This window comes from Mauremys mutica, chromosome 8 (genome assembly GCF_020497125.1).
Source record: "Mauremys mutica isolate MM-2020 ecotype Southern chromosome 8, ASM2049712v1, whole genome shotgun sequence".
In the NCBI taxonomy this organism is placed as follows: Eukaryota; Metazoa; Chordata; order Testudines; family Geoemydidae; genus Mauremys; species Mauremys mutica.
In genome coordinates, this window is record NC_059079.1 from 12,852,995 (window position 1) to 12,874,789 (window position 21,795).

The following is a 21,795-nucleotide window of genomic DNA, read 5'->3' on the forward strand; positions in this document are numbered from 1 at the left end:
TTGGTGCAAAGCACTGAATTGTCATGTTGAGGGTTCCAGATTTGTCATGGAATTTTTTATTAAAAAAATCACAGTCGTGGTAAATTTAGTAAAAGTCGTGTCGGCGCCATGATTTTTGATTAAAAAAAATGCCCTGACAAATGAAGGGGTACTGACTACCCCCAGCAACATCCGCTGCCCCAGCACCCCAACCCTAATCCTGGCTTAGAAGGGAAGGGAGGCAGGGGCTGGAGAATGAACCCACCCACACTCATCCTGGGCAGTGGTGGCTCCTGTGCCCCGTAGAGCTGAACCTGGCTCTCTGCTTCAGGTGCTGGAACTTGGTATGCTGGATTGCAGCGCCACTTAGGTTTGGCCTGCTGCCTTGCTCCTCGCCATCATGATGCATTGGTGGCTGGCCCAAATCTGAGACCCCACAACTGGGTTGCAATGCCCAGAGTGGGGAGGTAGGCCCAGCCCCACGGGACAGGAGCTGCAGCTGCAGGGTAAGTCACGGACACACAAGAAGATCATGGTCAAAAAGGAAAATCACACTATCCATGAATTTTTTTTTCAGCCATGACAAACCTGCAGCTGTAATCATGTTGCATGTAAACGTACACAGATCCTGCTGCCCTACTGTGGTTCATTGCTAGGGACAGTTTGCCAATGTCACCTCCTGGTGATGGCTTTTCTGTTGTCTTATGTGGGTTACTCTGCAGGTTGCCAGTGATGGGTCTGGGTTTGCTGTTCACTTGTTCAAAGGAGCAGGTGCAGCAAAGTGCTAACTAAGATAGATACATAGAGCATGTTCTGGTGGGCTGACTGGGTTCTCTTATCATGACGTTATTAATGTTTCCTGGGGACGGCTTTTATCTCACTCCAAATGTAGCTAGATCTTTGCAGGGATTAGTTTGCAGGTCACTCTGGATTTTATGGAGCAGCCCTTTTATTTTGTCTGCCTTAATCCTAGGGTTTTACAGTAGGTGAGGTGCGACAAGGAAAGCACTGAATCCCTGCCCTGAGGGTCATGCAGAACTGCACTAGCTGGTTTTAAGGTTCATTCTTTTCCAAAGCTTCTACTACTATTTTTGTCTTTTCTGGGACATCAGGATGTCAACATAACTGCTGCCCCTCCTCTGGACTGTTTATCTGGTGGACTGTGTGTTCTAGTAATGGACTTTGTTAACCCTTTATTTTTGCTAGCTAATTAAAAAAACAACCAAATTCATTTTCCCATGCTCTGTCTTATTTATAGGACTTGCAGTCAGGAGGCTTGTCCCTAGCTGGGCTAATTTGGTATGTCTGTGTACGTTGCTGTTTTAATGTTAGCATTTGCTTGTGGCTAGGCTCAATACGATTGTGTGATACGCCTGCGTTACCCTTGGAAAATATACTTTCCTGGGATCAAAGTGCTGGGAAAATGTTAATTTATTATACCCTGGAGAAATGGAATCAACTATTTCTTGTATGTGGTAGCAATGGAATAACCCCCAGTAGGGGTGTTTGCGAGTTTGTAATATGTGTACATAAAACTGCATGCACATTACAAGTATAAAATATAGCAATGTCTATTACATGCAATCACTGCTGAGGTGCATTTAATTAGACTGTTCTCCTTTGTGTATTTGGAGTGGATCATGCACAGAAAAATTTGCATTTTTCTTCCTCAAGCTGTGAATGGTTTTTTTTTTTTGTTTAAATAATCTTGTAATATGACGCCAGGAAAGAAAAAAGGGGCAGAAACCTGATCTCAATGGATAAGTAAAACTCCAATTAATGTTTAACAAGCTAGAATGGTCCGATGGGACAATAGTGGCGTGATCCGGCACATCCACGCCCAAAAGATTTCGGGAAGCACGTGGAAATCTGAGGGGGGGGGGGGCGGAGTGGCAACACCGAGTGTGTGTGTGAGGGGAGCACTTGCCATTCGCTAATCCGGCTCAGCCGCAGCAGCAGCAGCTGGCGGAGCAGCTTGCGTTCCCCACGGAGCTCTGCCCGCGCGCCCCCAAAGGCTCCGCGCTAGCCGGGTTCTAGGCTCCGCCTCGCGCCTCCCGGCCGGGTTCTAGGCTCTGCGGCGCCCGAGCCCTGGGTTCTAAGGCTCCCGGGAGCATGGGCCGCTGCCCCCGCGCGCTGCTGCTGCTGCTGGGCACGCTGGCCCTGCTGGCCCCGGGCCGCGCCGCGGAGGATGAGTACGACGAGCTGGTGCTGTCCTTCCCCTCCGAGGAGGAGAACCAGACGGAGGTCGCGAAGCACCTGGGCTCGGCCGCTTTCTACAGGACGAGCAAGGTGAGCGGCGCCGGGGCAGGCGGCAGAGGGGGCTGGGTCGCGGGCGAGGGGCACGTAGCCCGCGGCGCCCTGGGGAAGGGAGCTGGAGCCTGGGCAGCGCCCCGGGGGCCGCCGAGCACCAGAGCACGCGGCCGGGGAGCCGCCTGGTGCCGAAGAGGCGCTTGAGCTGCTCAGCCCAGGGCGAGACAGGGGAGCCCCGGGGGCAAGGCACGAGGCCGGGCGAGCTGCTTTCTGGTTCTGCCTCTGGCTCCTCGGCTGATCTTGGGCAGGTCCCTTAGCCGCGTGGTGCCTCAGTTTCCCTGGTTCGTGCACATGGCTCCACGCACATGCAAAATAAAACGAAGAACTCGCCCCACAGTGCTGGTCTCTGCCCCTTGGGGCTGCCCGGTTCCGGCCGTGGCCACCTGGTGCATGAGCTCCCCTCTCCGGACCACCCACCTCCCCAAGTCCTTTCCCTTGGGCGGGGTGGGCAGGACCATAAGTTTAGGAACTAGGAGTGCTGGGGGGCAGCAGCACCCCCTGGCTTGAAATGGTTTCCATCATAACCGAGTTTGGTTTAGCACCCTCCTCCCGACTATAAAAATGGTTCCAGAACCTCTGGGCAGGACCCAACTCTCTTCCCACTCCCAACCCCTCAGGGGCAAGAGCCTCCTCTTCCCCCAGGAGAGCCTCCCCCACCCCCAGGACTCCCTCTCCAGGGGGGGGGCAGGACCTTCCCCCACAGATAAAATGAATCAAACAAACTGTTACAAAGAATAAAAAGGATTTTGCAGGCTCTTGGTACCCTGCTGCTGCTTGCCCACCTGTGGGACCTCCTGATAAGAGGTCTCTGGGTTAGGGCTGTGAGTTGTGATGATGATCAGGTGGATCTCGGCATAGAAGAGCTGCTGAGACAGAGCTGACATGCCTAGAGCCTCTTGTGCAGCAGGCGAGAGGCGACTGTGCCATGGGATGGGTGCTTGCCACCTTGTCGGTGGGAGCTCCCTGGGTGGCTGTTGAGTGTCTCTTGTGCCCTGTGACAACCAGAAAAATCAGATAAATAAAGCTTTGCGCTGTGGAGCGTGCAGGGCTGGAGGATTGCAAGGCAGCCATGCTTGGGAATGAGGCTTAGGGAAGTTCACATTAGGGTGCGGGGGCAGGCAGTGACTTGTGGCACTAACTTGTTGCAGCTACGATGGGCTGGTGCCTTAGATTGTGGACCTGGCCACAGTAGTTTGTTTCCTACCTCTTTTGGGAGCAGGCTCTTAAGCCCTTGTAGACCCAACTGTGTGACTTTGGAAACAGAGCTCTGGCGGGACCCTTTTCTTACCCTGGCGGAGGGTAGGGTTTGGCTAGTGATGCGGAGAGCTGCAGGTGCAGAAGGATTTGGGGAGGAGAGCAGTTGGCTTGTGCTGAGAGCGAGGAAGGGTTCTGGTTACTGAGGGTGGGATTGAGTATATGGGATGGGGCTGGGTTGGTGTCCCACCCACTGACCTGCTAGACTGTGCACTTAACCCTCGTTCTTGCCTTCTACCTCCCCATGATGAATTGGTGATTTCACACTGTTTGGGGCCTTGGTAAGATGTTTTCCCAGTATAATGCAGCTGCCACAGCCATGGCATAGAGAGCGTCTGTGTCCATGCAGTTTAATGAGAAGTGTAGGGTATTTCATTCCCATGTTAAGCTCTGAATAGGCCTGGCACCTGCATCTCCCCATGACTTCTTCATCTGCAGCTGTGAGATCGCAGTGCCTTTCCATGAGTATAATATAGGCTCAGTGCATTCACAGTGTTGCCAGCTCTCGTAAGTTTTTCTTCAAGTCCCAGTTCCTGGAGTCAAGTAATGATGTAAAAATCTCCCTTTTGTAAGTTTCTAGCCCTTACGGTTGCAGAGGACAGTTTGTAAATGTGATCCACATGGGCTCTGCAGATTCAAAAACCAGAAGCCAAAGAAAACCTAAATTATTTTTTAAAAGATCTCATGAAGCCAATCTACGATTTTTGAATGGTTAGGGGTCACAGTACTGCGCACAGTTCTTTCCTTCTGATCATGTGTAGATTACATTACAAAATGAACTCTGCTGTGCTGATTAAAGTAACAGCTCAAGCCACTGAGCTTGCAGTGAGAATTTGAACAGCAGTGTTTGCTCTGTGAAGGTGCATGGCTTTGAAAAATCTGCTTCTGCTTGTTTAAATTCAGGACATGTGGAGATTACCCGGGCAGTACATAGTGGTGCTGAAGGAGGAAACTCATAAATCCCAGACAGAGAGAACCATCCGCAGGCTGCAAGCTCGAGCAGCGAAGCACGGCTACCTAACCAAAATCCTTCACATCTTCCAGGATCTGTTCCAGGGATTTCTTGTTAAGATGAGCAGTGATGTGCTGGATATGGTAAGAGGATGTTGCCCATCTGTCTTTTCAGCCTGCACTGGTTTTGTTTTCTGTTCAGAGGCATCTAGGGTAGGGCAGGCAGTATGGAGAGTAGGTTCCCCCCCAGTGGTAACAGTTCTGTTTGAGGCAAGAAACATGTAGATTGAAAGGCAGGCAGGCAGGAAAGCAACATAGGCTGGAAGTAAAAGGATCCAACCTAGAGAATGTTTGTCTGTCTAGATAGTGAGAACATCTAGAGTTGCAAAACTAAGGATTAAAATACCCACCTCTCCATCCACATGTTTGCAAGGGTTGTAAATCCTCATGCTTCAGGGCAGGGCCAGCTCCAGCGTTTTTGCCGCCCCAAGCGGCGAAGCAGGAGAAAAAAAAATCAAGCCGATTGGCGGCACTTCGGCGGCAGCTCAGTTGCGCCGCTTCATTCTTTGGTGGCAATTTGGCGGCGAGTCCTTCGCTCCCTCTCTTCCGCTTTGGCAGCAGCTCAAAGAGGAAGAGAGGGACTGAGGGACCCGCCACCGAAGACCCGGACATGCCGCCCCTTTCCATTGGCTGCCCCAAGCACCTGCTTCCTTCGTTGGTGTCTGGAGCCGGCCCTGCTTCAGGGCATAAACTAATCTCTAATTTATGGGTTTAAGGAAGAAACTCTCCTGTGGGTTGATTATTCCATAACTGCCTGCATGAGGCGTTTTGTAACTTCCTCTGAAACATCTGGTGCTGGCCCCTGTCCAAGACAGAATCCGGATTCGGTGGACCTTGGGTCTGACCCGTCCGGCAATTCCACTGTCCCTCTCCAATCTGACAAAAGTCATTGCGCTGATTTTGCATACCTGCTTTCCGATGCCCGCTGCTTTGCGTGGGATCACACTGATATTTGAAACAAATTGTGAACGGTGGGTCTGTAAAACTCAGAAAGAATCCAAAGTAAGGCAGATCCAGTCAGGAATCCAAGGTGATGCAAGTCCCAGGTACTCTACCCACATGGCTGGATACAGACTTGTGGCTGCTAGTCATAAGTCTTCACTGATCAAAGAGCACGTGGGAGTAATTTGCACTTAAGCTGAGGCAATACAGTGCTCCTCTTCTGAGGAGGTGACTGTGAGAAGAACATGGAATTTCCACAGGAGAAGCAATTCAGTTAAGGAGCTGTTTTACTTTTACTGGTCTCTCTTGACAGGGCTACTACAGATTTAGGAGCCTGGGCCATTCACAAGGTCTTTGTTTTTGCTGCGTTAGGACAATCATTTTGCAGTTGCAGACATGGACGTCAGCAACTCTCCATCTCCCCACAGCCCTACTCCGTCATGCTGTCTGGGGTCGTGTGCGCGTGTTGCCACATAGCGACTTGAGTTTGAGGTCTGCCCTTTGCTCCCAGGGCAGTGGGGAGTGCTGGGCACTGGTCTCTGTAATTACGCTTTGCACCTTCCACTTGAGGATCTCAGAGCACTTTGCTGAATTTAACCTCACAGAACTGAGGCACAGAAATTAGTAAATGAATGTGGTAGAGCGAGGCCCAGAATCCGAATTCCTTGACAGCCAGATCTGTGCCTTAGCCATCAGTTCCTATGTCTCTAGGAACCCCCTGGCCTTCCAGAGCAAGTGGCATTGATGAGCTCTGCAGGGAGCTGCATCCAGCACTGCTCACAGGAAAGACAGGTCACTGTGGTACATGCGTATTCTAGCAAGGAGGGCTACAAAGGGGCACATCCTTGGAGCTACAGGGGCAACCGCTGGAGGTGTCGTATCCTGTAAGTGGCCACCTCAATGCATTGGGAGGCTCCTGCTCCCTACCAGTATTTTGTCTGTGGTTGCACCTCTGCTTGGAGCTCTCCCACCCTGGTGAAAGATACTGGTCATGTGGCATGAGGAAGCTGCTAGATAGAACAGCTGAGAGCATCCCATGTTGTGTCTGTTCTGCCTGGTGTGCACCAAGTACTGTGTCCATGCCATCTCTCTGTGATGTCTCTTTTGCACAGGCTTTGCGGCTGCCGCATGTTGATTACATTGAAGAGGACTCCTACGTGTTTGCTCAGAGCATCCCCTGGAACCTCGGCCGGATCGTCCCGGCACAGTACAAGTCTGGCGAATATAATCCTCCCAGTAAGGGCTCCCTCTACCCCTGTTTGAATTTATTTTAAAGGAGAATTCATGGGGCAGCAGATGATTTTCTAGGGGCAATATTGCACCCTCCAAACGCATGCAGAGAAAGTAGGAAACATGCGCAAATGTAGTTCCAAGTGTGTGCAGAAAAGTGGGAGAACGTGAATCTCAGAGAGCACCTTTCTCCCTACCCTAGTGGGACCGATGTCCTCTTCTCCAGGGAGTTTGTTGGCATCTTTGGCACTCTGAGCTTTTGGGGGGGTGTGGCTTGCTAGGGAGGGGGCTGAGCCAATCGACTCTCCATGGTAACCTTCCCCTCCAAATCTGGGATACATTTAGCTTGTGAGGACGGGGCAGGTTGGCCTCATCTGGAGCAGAGCCCTTGGTCTACATTGTTTTCTCCTGCTCTCCCTGCGGCCTGTTAGCGCCTTCTGCGCTTCCTTGGGAGGATGGAGCCGAGAACGGAAGAAACCACTATAGCTATGGTTCTGGCGGGCCAGGGAGCTTGCATAACTACCCTGGAAGTCAGTGGGAGCTGAGTGCATGCAGAGTTTGCAGGATTGGGCCCTATATAGGCACTGGATGGATGCGTTGTTTGTTGTTATTTCCCTTGCAAGCCACTGTTTGCAGGAATTGATAACTTGGCTGTAAAAATGTAGCCATGTGGTTTGTAAGATGGCAGTGCCCAGAAAACATCTGTGTCTCATTGGCTAGAGTGCTGGACTGATGACAGCTACGACTGCTCTGGTCGTAACGGTGTGTGTGCGCTTTCGGGGGGCACTGCTGCCTTTCGCACTGACTGCGCCGTGGCTTGTGTTTGGTAGATAAAGGAGATCTGGTTGAGGTTTACCTGCTAGACACCAGCATCCAGAGCAACCATCGGGAGATAGAGGGCAGAGTGTTTGTGACGGACTTCGAGAATGTGCCAGAGGAGGACGGCACACGCTTTCACAGACAGGTGAGCGAGCCTGTGGGCTCTGTCAGGGTCCTGGGCTCTCACTGCCTGTGAGAGGAGTAGCTTGGGCCGGTGGAAAGTTTTGCGTCAAAACTGTTCTTCAGCGGAAAATGGAGTTTTTGATTACAGTTTGTCATGAAAAAGTGTTGGATTTCCATGGATGATTTCACCCTGTCATTGAGACACCCCCAAAATTCAGCCAAACATTTCTGTTGGGATATGCTGCCATGGTGTCACCTATCCCTCTTGCTAGCTGGACTCCATCGCCCATGAAGCACCCTGGCCAGGGGCTCCCATGATGCACCATCTCTCCAAGAGGGGAGACTGTAGTCCCTCCTGGGAGATGCAGTCCAACCAGGGAGCCAGGATACAGAGGAGAATGGGGGGACGAGGCAACCAGATTACAACTCCCATGATGCGCTGCTGCAGCATTTCTCAATCAGAACTTCCTGGGTTTTGAACGTTTTCTGATTTTCTAATTTGAGCTAAAAAATCAAAGTTTTCTCTGTGTGTGTGGAGGGGGGAACCCCCATTTTCCAATCAACTCTAGCAACAGCTTCAGGGAAGATAGCACAGTGACTGATGCCAGGGTGGGCACTGTCTGCACGAGGGTTTTCTGCTCTGTTCGATGGAGGATGCCAAACACAGCTCAGCTTTCCAAGCCTCACCTCCACATGCGGCTGTCCTCTGTTGTCCTGCTGATGTGGAGTCCCACACGTTTTGAATTCCTGTCACGCAGTGGGTGTTTCGTTTGTGCCCAGGCCACCTACACAGTTGTATTCATAGGCTCTTGGCCTTGGTAGAGTTCCTTGAGCCAGTATTCTGAATTTGAATTATTAGCTGAAGGGTCTTGGCTCCAGAAACCCCTGAATTCTTACTACCAAGCTCGGCTACTGACTGGCTGGATGACCTGGGCAACCTCTCTGAGTCTCGGTTTGCACATCTGTAAAATGGGACTAATAATACCTGCCATAAGGGTATTGTTAGGATTGATTAGCTAGTATTTGCAGATGGGCTCAAAGGCTAAGAACACCTGCATCTCAGGTTCACAGCCCAGGGCCTTCAGTGGGATTGGAGGGTGCCCAGCAAGGATGGTTATATGGATAACAAGACTATCCAGAGGTAATGCAAACAAAGAATTTTGGAAGGGATAAAACCTCATACTTCAGGGCTTAGGCCAGTCTCTAACTACTAGGGATCAGGATCAAACCTTCATGGGGGGCAGATTGTCCCACATCTTGCACCTGCCTGTGAAGCATCTGGTGCTAGCCACTGTCAGACAAGATACTGGGCTAGATGGACTATGGGTCTGACCCAGCCAGCAATTCCTGTGTTATTTAGCAGCTGTGTCACTGAAAATGGCTAATACACTAGAGCAGTGGTCCCCAACCTTTTTTCTGGCGGGCGCCAGCCGAAGGACCACTCCCACGGTGGAGCACCCGCCGAAATGCCGCCGAATTTCGGCGGCATTTCGGCAGCGACGCCTCTTGATGATGTCACTTGTTGGCGACAAAGCGGCGTCAGCGAGAGGCGTCACTCCCAAAATTCGGTGGCGACGCCTCTTGATGATGTCACTTGTCGGCGACAAAGCAACATCATCGAGAGGCGTCGCCGCCGAAATGCCGCTGAAATTCGGCGGCATTTCGGCGGGTGCTCTCCCGGGGGCCAGGACGCGGGCGCATGGCACCGCGTTGGGGACCATTGCACTAGAGAATGGCATAAAAGTGTAATGGTAGAAATGGTGGTAGCAAATAACGGGCCTGATCCTGCATGCACCGACATGCATGAGTCCCTCTATATTGACATCAGTGGAACCACTATCATGCGTGTGAGAGTGTTTGCAGGATTGGGCCCCAAGCGTGTGTATGGGGGCCAATGCATGGGATGATTCTGGAATCATTTGCTGCCTTGCTTGACTTCCCCTCTCTGGCAGGCCAGCAAGTGCGACAGCCACGGGACCCACATGGCCGGGGTGGTGAGCGGGAGGGACGCTGGCGTGGCTAAGGGAGCCAGCGTTCGCAGCCTTCGGGTGCTGAATTGCCAAGGCAAAGGCACGGTCAGTGGGACCCTGATTGGTGAGTAAGAACCAGCGAGGTGTGTAATGTCTAACCCTCGAGAGCCTGACGGGACAGGTGGGATTTTGGGGCCAATTCAACGCCCACTGAAAGCCAGTGCCCATTGGCGTCAGTGGCACTTGGCTCAGGCCTCTGGGGCCAGATTGTCAGAAGTGCTCAACTCCCATTTAGGCACCTAAGTGGATTTTCAGAAGTGCCCTGCACCCAATCTGCTGAGCTCTTTTGAAACTGACCTTTAGCACGGTCACTGTGATATGCCTCCGAACACCCTGTGGCGGGGTGCACTCGTCCCGAGTGAACAAGGGGTTAACCACTTTTCCCAGCCTCCCTGCCAGTGCACAGGGGAAGGACCACCCGCTAGTTGCTGCAGGAATACAGGGCTACGCACCCAACATCCTAGGGCCGGGCTGGAGCCCGGCCTGGGAGCGTTTTCTCTCTCTCTCCAGATTGTGTTTAGATTTCTGGTTACCATAAACCTGGTCCCCGGAAGGAGAGCCCCTCCCAGAGGGCACCTCTGCTGGGGTTCTGGTGACTCATCCCATCAGCGTGCTCGCCTGTACTGAGCAACGTTGCTGATTCACCAAGTCTCTTTCCCTGTCTCAGTCCGTGAAAGGATATTTATATGGAAAGGATCTTGCTTCTTTCCAGCTGGAGGGGAGAGCTGAATCTGGCCCCCCACTAGCCAGCTAGCAGGATGCGAGTGAGTCATTAGCGCTGCCCTTTTCTGTGACCATTCTCTGTCCGTTTCATTTGTGCGTGATCAACAGGCCTGGAGTTTATCAAGAAGACCCTGACTGCCCAGCCCTACACCCCCTTGGTGGTGTTGCTCCCTTTTGCTGGAGGCTACAGCCGTGTTTTGAATGCAGCTTGTCGGCTGATGGTGCAGACGGGGGTGGTCATGATTGCTGCAGCTGGCAACTACAAGGAGGATGCCTGCCTGTACTCACCTGCATCTGAACCAGAGGTATGGGGCTGGGACACTGTGCTTTCACAGACTGAGACACCTGGCTTCTATTCTTGACTCTGCCACTGTTTAGCTGTTGTCTGGCCTTGACCAAGGCACGTCACCCTATCTGTGCCTCAGTTTCTTTGGGTGTAGAATGGGGATAACAGTCGCTTCCTGCCCTTTGGACAAAGCGTGCTATGGGTCAGAGTCCCCCCGCAGTTTGTTCGCTGGCGGGGAAATAAGGAGCTTTGCCTCCTCCTTGCTCAGGCCACATAAGGCTATGCCCAATCGCGATCCCTGCTCTTGGGGGAACACACAGACCATTCTGCTGCTGCTTCTCTATGGCTCCCTAATTGGGACGGCAGAATCTCCCTCCCCCAGGCACTTTTGTGTGGGTTGTGCTCGAAAGGCACCGTATGGTGCAGGACCTGTTAAGGCTCCGTGGGCAGGGCTCGTTCGCAGTACCTGGGGTATCGCAGACAGTGCCACGATGTGGGGTGGTTTTGCCTCGTGCGACTCCCAGGTCCTGCCCCTTCCTTGTTGGCCGGGATGCTGCACCTTGTTGTAGATGGAGTGTCACTTGGTGGCTGTCAAGAAGCTTGTGTGTGAGGTAGAGACTTACTAGCTGGGGCAGCATGACTAGGCCTGAGTGTCTTTCATCGTGTGACTATCTGTAGTCTCCAGCACGTTACTGCTGCTGGAAGGAGCTCTGGGCTCCTGGCTATACTCACCCTTGCAGTGGACTTTCAGAGTCTCCCTGAGCAATTATATAGTCCTGGTCCTTTACAATTCCTCCAATCCTGAAGGAGGGGTGTGGCTTTGTGTTCCTGTAAAGGCAAAACGTTATTCAGTAGCATTCACCCTGGTGGGCAGGAGGAATTGTACAGGCCGGGGTGGATTTATTTGTGAGTTTTAATGCAATTATGGACCATCCGTTCGCTGCTGACGTCCCAGTTGACTCGTGTCATTGCGCTGTAACCCTCAGGTGATCACTGTCGGGGCAACCGACTTCCAGGACCAGCCTGCCTCCATGGGAGCCTTAGGAACAAACTTTGGCCGGTGTGTGGATGTCTTTGCCCCGGGTGACGATATCATAGGGGCCTCCAGCGACTGCAGCACCTGCTTCACTTCCCAGAGTGGGACGTCCCAAGCTGCTGCCCACGTGGCAGGTGAATCGATTTTTTTTTTTTAATGCAGCAGTAGGAAGCAAGCAGTAGTGGCTGTGTGACCGTGTGCCCAGCAGGGTAAAAATGAACCATCCCCTGCAAAGCACATTACATTGACTAGCACAAGTGCAACCTGGGCAGAACTGGGTTCTGTCACACCTCGGGGGTGTGGTTAAAATGTGAGTCCTAGCTCCTCTGACGGGAGTGGGGAGGCATTGGACCTGGGCTTCCTGTGTTACTTGGGGAAAGCCATTTAAGTTCTCTGTGCCTCAATTCCCCATTTGTGACACTAGGATAATAGTCCTTTGTCGATGTAGTGTGTGAGCTCTGTGGGGCAGGGACTGTCTCCTGTTATGTGTTTGTACAGCACCTAGCGCAATGGAGGCCTGATCTCCATTGGGGCTTCTAGGCCTTGCCATATAATACATCGGTGCTGTAAAGAGGAGCCATGTTTTACCCCTCTCAGGTAACAACTTCCGTGTCTCTCGTAGTAAAGACAAGACAGGACTTGGCTGCAATCAGGTGATTCGTTTCTGAGGCTGCTAGAAGGTGACCAGAGTCATGGAGTGTAGGTGGGGCCCTGCAGACAAACAGGCATCGTGCTGCCCCGGGGGAAGGCGTAAGATAAAAACTACAGTGCACAAGGCTGCAAGCAGTCAGTGCAAGGCCTGATGCTGCACTGTTCGAGAGCAGTGGCCCCAGGACAGCTGGAGCCCAGAGCTACCATTGGTATTGGCTGTGAGTACATCTACACTGCAAAGAAAATCCCATGGCACCAAGGTTCAGAGCCCAGATCAATTGACTCAGGCTGGGGGGCTAACAATAGCCGTGTAGATGTTCCCGCTCGGGCTGGAACCTGGGCTCCGAAACCTTCCCCCCCCTTGCCGCATTTCAGAGCCTGGGGTCCAGCCCAAAACGGGAACATCTACGCAGCCGAAGCCCTGAAAGCCTGACTCAGTTGCCCCCCGCTGCGGGTTTTTCTTTGCAGTGTAGACATACGGTGGCATCTGGGCCACATCAGGTAAGGCCCTCCCTGTGCTGTCCATCTACATCAGTACATCAATTTCCCCCCTCCCCGTCTCCAGCCTTCCAAAGCAGCTTCATGAAATCCATGCCTGTGCCCTGATTAAGCAGTGAGAAATGCCCGGCTGTGTGTTACTGTCTAATAGTGATATGCCTTGTGGATTCCTGGGCCCAAGGCTGAGTGCTGTTAACTGTACACATGTTTCCGTCTTACACCATAAATACACACGCTCTGTCCTAGTGCGATGGTAGAATGTGACTCCCTGCGGGATGAACAGGCAGGGGAAGACGAGAAAACGTTGACAATGAGGAAAATGATTTCAATTAGGCGGCAGGTTCCGTTAGGGGAAAATAGTCCCAGATGGCAACAGGTTTTTTTTTATGCTGGGTCATTAACATTTTTAATGGAAACATTTAGGTGAGTGAATCCTTTTTGAAGCTCACGCTGTGGAGAGGAGGCTGCAGAGACCTAGATGTTCCCTAGATGATTCTTGCCTTGTGCATCTCCCTCCACCAGGCTGATGTGTATCAGGGAAGAATTAAATGAAGAAACAACCTGAGCTTGTGCATTGAAATGTTTTTGCCTGGAGGTTAAGTTTAAGGATCTCAAACGTGGGATCTAGTCAGGAGAATATTGGTTTTGCAAAGCAGAACTTCCTTTCGGTCCTGATTCATCGCAGAGTGAAATGGGAGGCCTGCGCTGCACTGGAGTATGACTGAAGAGGCAGCATGATATCCAGGGTGCGATGAGGTCCAGTTCCTACTGAAGAGCTCGTCTGGTGCAGTGCCGTCGGTGTCACAGATCCACAGTGGCTGGTGCATGCCCCAGCCTGTGACCCCTTTCATGGGCTGGGCCCCAAGGACTCTGATAGGTCCATAGAGACAAGTGCAGGGCCTCCAAGTCTCTGAAACTGGGCTTGTGGGTGCCAGTGATCCATGGCTCCCTGCAGTGAATCCATCCAAGCCAGACTCCTGTGGGAGGCTTGTATGATGCCCCTTCAGGGCACTGTGCTCTCAGTGAGTCTTTGCAGCCACCCCCGCCGCCTCTCTGAAACAAGCTAACAATTTAGTAGGCACCTGGCCTGCAGCATCAGACACTCCTTAGGGTAGCAAAGAGAGGAAAAGGTGAAGACAGAGTCCGGCCTGGCTGCGGTGGAAGCCATCTTGTCTTGCTTTCCCAGTCTCTGTCCCTTGGTCCTTGGCCCCAGGTCTGTCTCTCTCTCTCCAAAGGCCAGGTAATAATTGGAGATATACCAATCTCCTAGAACTGGAAGGGACCTTCAAAGGTCATTGAGTCCAGCCCCCTGCCTTCACTAGCAGGACCAATTTTTGCCCCAGATCCCTAAGCGGCCCCCTGAAGGATTGAACTCACAACCCTGGGTTTAGCAGGCCAGTGCTCAAACCACTGAGCTATCCCTCCCTGTTAACCCAGGCAGCTGACACCTTGTTCCTTGGTTCTCCAGCTGTGGCCTTTGCTCTGCTTCCCTGACGAGGGGTCGGGGGAAAATCTCCTCCCTCTTGGTTGCTAGTTATGAATGTTCTGGCCCTTGGGGTTCCCACTCTCTTTCTGGATCCTCCATTGATATGGGTCAGTCTCAGCCAGTCCTTAGATGACCCATTCATACCATCCCAGGCAGTTATGTGATGCAACACCTCATGTCCCCTGCTCTGTCCCAAGAGTAGCTGTGTAACCTTCACCGTTCGTGCACAGCAATGTAAAACACAGAGGCACTGAGGCATACATGGGCATCCTAAAGTATTCCCAACATTCCCTCTTCATTGAGGATCACAGTCTCAGGTACTCCTGGATGTCTGCTCCAAGGAGAGTGCAGATGTCATTCACGTGACCTCAGAATGGGTCTTTGTCCCCTGCTAGTGGCTGATCTGCAAAAGAGACTTGTGAGCTGAGTATTGTGCTGCTAGGGGCTCAGTTGGGAAGTAGCAGCTCATACTTCCAGTGTGAGAGATCCTGGGTTCAAACCCCACTGATGGTCCATGGTCGGCGGTCATGTCTCTTCCCTCCTCCCCGTGAAAGGTGCCTGGTTCTGAATTGACATAGCTGCAGTGCAAATGCAAGTGTAACGAAGACTTGGTTTTGATGATACAAATTCTGCCAGCTGTGAGCTACCCTAGTCTAAAGCAGACGTGCGGCCGCTTGCCTGTATATTCTCCAGGGCTTTCTATACGTGTTTTGATGTTTAAATCAACGTTTTACAATCGAAATGGCGTGTGCGCTTCTCTCGTAGGCATCGCAGCCATGATTCTGAACACTGACTCTGCGCTGACGCTCTCCGAGCTGAGGCAAAGGCTAATTCATTTCTCCACCAAGAACGTGATCAATGAGGCTTGGTTTCCTGAAAACCAGCGGCTGGTCACACCCAACAGAGTGGCAGGACTGCCCAGCACACCCCTAGCAGGTAAGTCACATGTGCTCCCATGGGTGGCAAGTTTGTAGAAATTTTGGTGGTGCCCAGAACCCGCCCCCCCCCCCAACTTCGCCCCCACCTGCCTAAGGCTCTGGGAGGGGTTTGGGGAGGGAGGTCTGGGGTGCAGATCCTGGGCCGGGGATTAGGGTGCAGGAGGGGTGCAGGGTGCAGGCTTTGGGATGGAGTTTGGGTGCTGGGTGCAGGCTCCGGGCTGGGGCAGGGGGTGGGTACGCAGGAGGGGGTGAGGGGTGCAGGCTTTGGGACGGAGTTTGGGTGCTGGGTGCAGGCTCTGGGCTGGGGGTGGGGGTGGGGGTGCAGGCTTTGGGATGGAGTTTGGGTGCAGGCTCTGGGGTGGGGGTGTAGGAAGGGGTGAGGGGTGCAGGCTCTGGGAGGGAGTTTGGTGGTGGGAAGGGGTGTGTGGAAAGGGGGAGGGAGTTTGGGGATAGGAGGGAGTGCAGGGGTGAGGGCTGTGGGGCTGAGGATGAGGGGTTCATGCTGCGGGGGGGGGGGCTCAGGGCTGGGGCAGAGGATTTGGGTGCAGGGGGATGAGGGCTCTGGCTGGGGAAGAGGGTTTGGGGCATTGGAGAGGCTCAGGGCTAGGGCAGGGTAAGGGCAGCCTGCCTTGCCATTAGTGCGTGGCAGGCACTAGGACCCTGGGGCAGCAGACAGCAGTTCTGCCGGGAGCCGCTCTACTCCGGCAGCAGAAGTAGGCAGGGGAGAGGCGCTGTGCTGCTTTCTGTCAGGCAGGGACACGGCGGGGCGGGGGTGGGAGACCCGCGGGGGCCGGGGCCCGATCCAGGCAGGACCAGGGGAGAGACCCAGCTCCAGATATTGCTGGAGCAGGGCACCCGGCCCTGAATATTCCTGGTGCTCGAGCACCGCAAACATATATAACCCGCCGCCTCTGCGTGCTCCATGGGGCAGATGCGCAGCAAAGGGAGAGGCTCCAGGGAGCAGCATTGCCTTGATAAGGTGGCTGAGATGTGCATGACTGAAATGACACCCACTCCTCTGAGGATATGTCTACACTGCAATGAAAAACTCACAGGTGGCCCGTGCCGGCTGTTTGAATACGGTGTAGCTGTGAGGGCTGCAGCCTGAGCCAGAGCATCTCCATTGCAATTGAACAGTCCCTTGGCACCAGCCCGAGTCAGCAGCCATGGGCCAGCTGCGGGTTTTGAATTGCATTGTAGGCCTAAGGTAAGTTATCCCGAGTGACTTGGCCGTGCTGGATTTGTGCAAATAAAGTAATGTAGGGTTGCCAGGTGGCTCGTTTTCAACCATAAAGTCTAGTAAAAAAGGGGACCTGGCCGTATCCGGTCAGATGTACTGACTGGACACCACTGCGGGCAGGGGGGCAGGTGAGACACCAGGTTTTCAACCCACACCAGTTCCTGCTCAGCCGGGACCACCTCCTACCTGCATCTCCTGGGCAGGCAGGCAGGCAGCAGGCTCCCATCCCTGCCCCAGAGCAAAGGGAGCCCAGCTGTGGGGGGAGGGAAGAGGAACGGGTCAAGTGACTAGGAAGGGGGCGGAGGGAGAGCAGCGAGCAAGCCGGGGGCGAGGCCTTGGGGGGAATAGGCAGAGCAGGGGAGGTCCAGTGTTCAGAAGTTGCCAGGGAGTTTGTGCACGTCGAGGGCGCAGCGGGTCTTGCTCTCATTCTAAACCTCTTGCGGAGCAGCGATACGTGCGGCTTGGTGCGGAACCGAGCCCACTCGGGGCCGTTTTACTCACGTGAACAAACACGGCCCCTTGAGCAGTCCATGCGCTCCCGAGGACGCGGCAGCGACTGATGACTGAGCTGTCCCTTTTCAGGTGAGCAGCTGTACTGCCGCTCCGTGTGGTCTGCCCAGTCCGGGTCGACGCGCTCTGCCACGGGCGTCGTGCGCTGCAGTGGGAACGAGGAGATGCTCAGCTGCTCAAGCTTCTCCACGAACGGCAAGCGGCGAGGAGAGCGTATCGAGGTGATGCTCCGCCCAGGGGTGGTTTGGGGCGCCACAGCTGACCCTCAGGCATCTCATGTCTTGTTAAAACTCTCAGGCCCAGTTCCTCAGAGGTACATAGGCGCCTGACGACCATTGATTTCAGTGGGAGTCCGGCCCCTAAATACCTTAGGCCTCAGCCTGTAGGACCGAATAGTTCATTGAGGATCCCACTCATCAGGCCTTACGCAGGCAAAACTTCCCAGCACTCCAGAGGCATTTTGTTTCTGTCAGGGCTGTCGGATTTGTCCCTTAGAAAATAGTGTGCGTGGGGAACAACCTAAAGGCTCCTGCAACTCCCGTGAGCAGGGACTCGAAACGTTGCCTTACAGTGGTGCCTTCTGAATTGTAGGTGCATGGAGGCAGGAAGCAGTGTGTGGCTCACAATGCGTTTGGCGGCCATGGTGTCTACGCAATAGCGAGGTGTTGCATTTGGCCCAAAGCTGACTGCCAGATTCACACCCGCTCCCCGACTGTGGATGGTACTTCTACAACTGGAGTGGGCTGCTCCAAGGAGAACCACGTTTTGACAGGTACGGTCGGCTGTCTTGCTGACGACAACAAGCACCCTCTCTGCCTAGTCACCTGTGCAACCAGAATAATCCTACTACATTCACTTGGGAAGTTCAGTTTCATATTTGTAAAGTGCTTGGAGGCCCTTGGGTTAATTTATATCCGTGGTCTTATTTATGTGCTGTATGGGCTGGTTTGATAGTTCCTGAACTAAGCAGCCAGCTGATGCTTTAGTCTGTTTCCAGTACTTCATGTTCTCCTCGTATAGGAGATTGTGACACACACACATTCCCTTAGCATGGTGACAGCGTCAGTGACTCAAAGCACCTCTCGCTGTTGTCTGTGGGTTCCAGTTCCTGGATTTCTGGCGGTTTGCAAAATGAATAATCTGTTAGCCCTGACGTTCAAAATTAAACACCCTACTTAGGTCACAAGTACAATTTTTGGGTCTCGTCTTACCCTCCAGAGTGTATTTGCCCACGTATAACAATCGCCATGCTGGTTTGACTGGCATCCTCCACTCTGGAGCGGCCTCTGTTGGTGATATCCGGGAGCATTTCATACCAGGATTGAGGTGCACCGGCAGAGATGCCTCCCCCACACCATTCCGTGCTATTTCATGTTTTTAAGCGAAACCGATTTCCCTGACAACGAATGCTCAAAGCCTGCTCTTGTGAGCAATTAACCTTGAAACGTTCTGTATTATTGGCAGGTTGTAGCTCCCATTCTCTTGCTGGAGAGTTTAGTGACAACGTCAGACCCGTTCTAAGGATGGAGACCGGACACCACCAATGCGTAGGTAGAACGGATGTGACCTTGCATACTTCCTGCTGCCACGCCCCCCACATTGAATGCCAGGTGAAGGAACACTCACCTGTGGGCTTCCAAGAAAAGGTACGGCAGAACCAATCACCGTAGGTATTTGCAGAATCTTTTTGCTAGCTGTCTATTGAAATCATTCCTACTACATTCTAATGGTTCTTCATCCCCCACCCCAATAAAGCTGCTTTCTTAGCATCACTCCAGTCATTGAAATAAATGGAGCTGTCCCTGCTTACCCCAGTTCTCAATCTGACCCATATTTATACATCCCCACAAAGAGTGATTCCATCCCTCTTCCCGGTAGGTGGCCGTGTCCTGTGATGAAGGCTGGACTCTGACAGGATGCAATGCATATTCCTGGGGTCCTGGCACCCTTGGCGCCTACGCCGTGGATGACACTTGTGTGGTAATGAGCGCTCTCGCTGGCAAAGGGGCAGCGGCCATCGCCACTTGCTGCAGAAGCAGACATTTGGAAAACGACAAGCACTCTTCCAACTACAAGTGAGGATACTGCCTGTGGCCACAAGGCGCCCCTGCTGAGCCGAAACTGACATCACACCAAAAAAACCGCATTCCAAAACCATCACCTTTCCAGATTCCAGAGCTGAGGCCGCTACTCCCAGTTTGGTCAGGGGTGATTGTGGTGGAATAAGAATCACTAATTTACTTGCAGGTGGGAGATGTAATATCTAAAATGCAAGGGTTATTGGTGTCTGGAAATGCTCAATCCCAGCACCCTGAGGATGAGAGATTCCCTCCCCCCCCACTTCTTCCATAGGACCTCCTAATTTACCGCATACGCATTCTAGCAGGGCGACATTTGGCAAAAAGTCCTGGCCACCAGTTTTTCTATTACCAAGCAGCAAGGTTATAAGCTCAGTGTCAGTAAGTGGTTTGAGGGTGACCTAAGGAGGTGTATTTACTGCACCAGGTCAGCAAGCACCTTTACCTGTTCTTGGTATGGTGGCTAGGTACCTTGGTTCCCTCTCCAGCATTCTGTGGGTATTTGTGTTACCACCTCATCCTTTTTCCACACTCAGGGATGGATTCTCCCTCCTGCTATAGCCCCCGGGAGCCCCTTAGATTTGGCAAGGGGAGAATTCCCCTGGCTCAGGAACTGGTGTGATGTGGCGCTCTCTGCGTCCCCTAGTGCAGAGTGACGGGTGGGGGTGAAGCTGTCGGGGCTGCCATTAAAGTGATTCTGGCTGGTATAGTCTCCCATAGGCAGTTCAGCTGCCTAAGCTGTCTCAGCCTTCGCAGCAACACACACTTAGGGTCCAAAATGTGCCTTAAAGCCACAGTAGTCCCCCCCCCCCCCACCTTGGGCTCAGACTGATCCTCCCGGAGGTGCAGCACAGGGCCCTTGCTCTCTGATTTGCAATTAGCCAAAAACCCCAGCAGGGATTTAAAATTTTTGTTTGTTTGTTTCTAGTAAAAAACCTTTTCTGATCGTTCTATAGCTTCTGTCCTCCAAGCAGAGCCCCAAGTGCCTTACAAACCCCAGCTCCAGCAGTCATGGCACTGAAACGTGCCAAGTGAAGGCCTCTGTGCACAACAGAGCAGTGTGGGCAGTGCCATGGATTCCCCCACCTGGCTGCCTCGGAGCTGCTGAGACAGGTGAGGTCAATGGGGAGGGAATTATTCCCCGCCCCACAGTGGAAAAGCCACCAGAGAGGAATATCAGGGAGTTAGCCCCACTACGGCAGCAGCAGGAATTTGGCCCAGGCCTCCACTCGGTCTCCTCATTGGAAGTCATCCCTGGCCACACCATCCCCACACGCTGATCTCTCGGCGTGTGGAGGTTCTCTGTGCATAAGGCCTAGTACCCTCTGTCTGGGGCCTGTTTCCTTCATTAGCTGAGACCAGCCACATGAGGGTCTGTTCTGATTATTTTGGGGATACAGCCTCCTGTCCCCTAGGAACTGAACTGAAACCATCACTTCACTTTCTGTAGGCCCCACAGCAGGGATCAGCTGGTAACAACCAATACCCCAGTGCTGAATGCAGTATGAATTCCTAGGAAGGACATTAAAGCTCATCTACATGATTTGTAGCTTAGCCAGGCTTGGTTTATCTCACTACAGTCCCTGACCCCCAATGCATTGAGATTGTTTATGTAAACATTTATAGTACAAAAGTGATCTTTAGGGTGTATTCATTTACCTTGTCAGTTTGACAAAACCAGAATCTCTGTAACCAAATGCACTGTTGGTGTGGGCTTTTTTCTTGTTTACTCCTCAGATTTCAACTAGACCCCCTCAGCGCTAGCTCATCTAGTTTGGCACTTTTTGCAGCGTTAGCGTGGCAAGTAGACCCCATTTTACTCAGTCAAGCTTGCAACCTCTAGTTTAACTGCTTGCTTAATCAGATGTTAATCTGTAAAGATAAGAGTTTTTGTAGCTTTTTTTTTTTAAAAAGAGTGAAAGAAAGTTGAAGTATAAATGTTGACCTATTGTATTGCTTTAACTGGTCTCCTTTGGGGTCCTCCCTCCTGGGAAATTTGTTTGAATGAACATGCTGTAATTCATTACCTGTTTTTTTTTATAAAGAAAGCTTTCATAGTACTGTGGTTTTTACATTTGTATCTTGAAAATATTTATTCTGAGTTTTATAAACAGCACATTTTATAATGGTGTCTTTTTAAAATAAAAATCTGTATGCCACAGCTTGGAGTTCATCTGTACACTCAACTGTTTTAGTGTAACATGGCAGGAGATTAAATCTGGAGATAAAGCATTGTGAAAGGGCATCCATCTCCCTGGGAACTTGCATGGTGCTAAGCCATCCATGTTGCTTGAAGTTGACAGGAGAGGAGACAACTCAGGCGCACAGGAGGTTAGACCAAATACAGGACAGTGAGCAGGCGCCCTGGCTCCACTAAGGTTTAGCTGTGCTGAAGCTGGGAGCGAGCCGCCCACCTGGTGTAAACTTGTGCTAGCAGGGCTTAAGCCAGTGCACTAAAACCAGCACTGTGGATATTCCAGCTTGTGCTCCCAAACTTTCACCTGAGGCAGAATGGCTGCAGTGCTATTTTCAGTGCGCTATGTGGAGCCCCTATGCCTAGTGGGGCTGAAAGGATCACTCCCAACTACAATGGTAGATCCTGAGTGTTAGGCCAAGAGCTTGGACATATGAGCCGTTCTGTGCCTGTTACC

At 52.4% G+C, this 21,795-nt stretch overlaps 1 protein-coding gene across 1 annotated transcript; it reads left to right on the forward strand.

The window, feature by feature from the left end:
• The first annotated feature begins 1,836 nt into the window (after positions 1-1,836).
• On the forward strand, positions 1,837-21,305 carry PCSK9 (proprotein convertase subtilisin/kexin type 9). Its single transcript, XM_045028093.1, has 12 exons — positions 1,837-2,268; positions 4,447-4,638; positions 6,609-6,732; positions 7,557-7,690; positions 9,621-9,762; positions 10,530-10,726; positions 11,694-11,877; positions 15,144-15,314; positions 17,139-17,287; positions 17,658-17,838; positions 18,531-18,712; positions 18,945-21,305. Exons 1-12 carry the CDS (start codon positions 2,092-2,094, stop codon positions 19,143-19,145), a joined length of 2,034 nt encoding a protein of 677 aa, XP_044884028.1. The 5' UTR covers positions 1,837-2,091; the 3' UTR covers positions 19,146-21,305.
• The last annotated feature ends 490 nt before the right edge of the window (positions 21,306-21,795 follow it).

Excerpts from the sequence above, each read along its gene's own strand:
- PCSK9 (XM_045028093.1), top strand. The coding sequence starts at position 2,092 with ATGGGCCGCTGCCCCCGCGCGCTGCTGCTGCTGCTGGGCACGCTGGCC. Across the intron at positions 11,878-15,143 it reads AGCTGCTGCCCACGTGGCAG|GCATCGCAGCCATGATTCTG; the intron begins GTGAATCGATTT and ends CTTCTCTCGTAG. Across the intron at positions 18,713-18,944 it reads CTGTGGGCTTCCAAGAAAAG|GTGGCCGTGTCCTGTGATGA; the intron begins GTACGGCAGAAC and ends TCTTCCCGGTAG.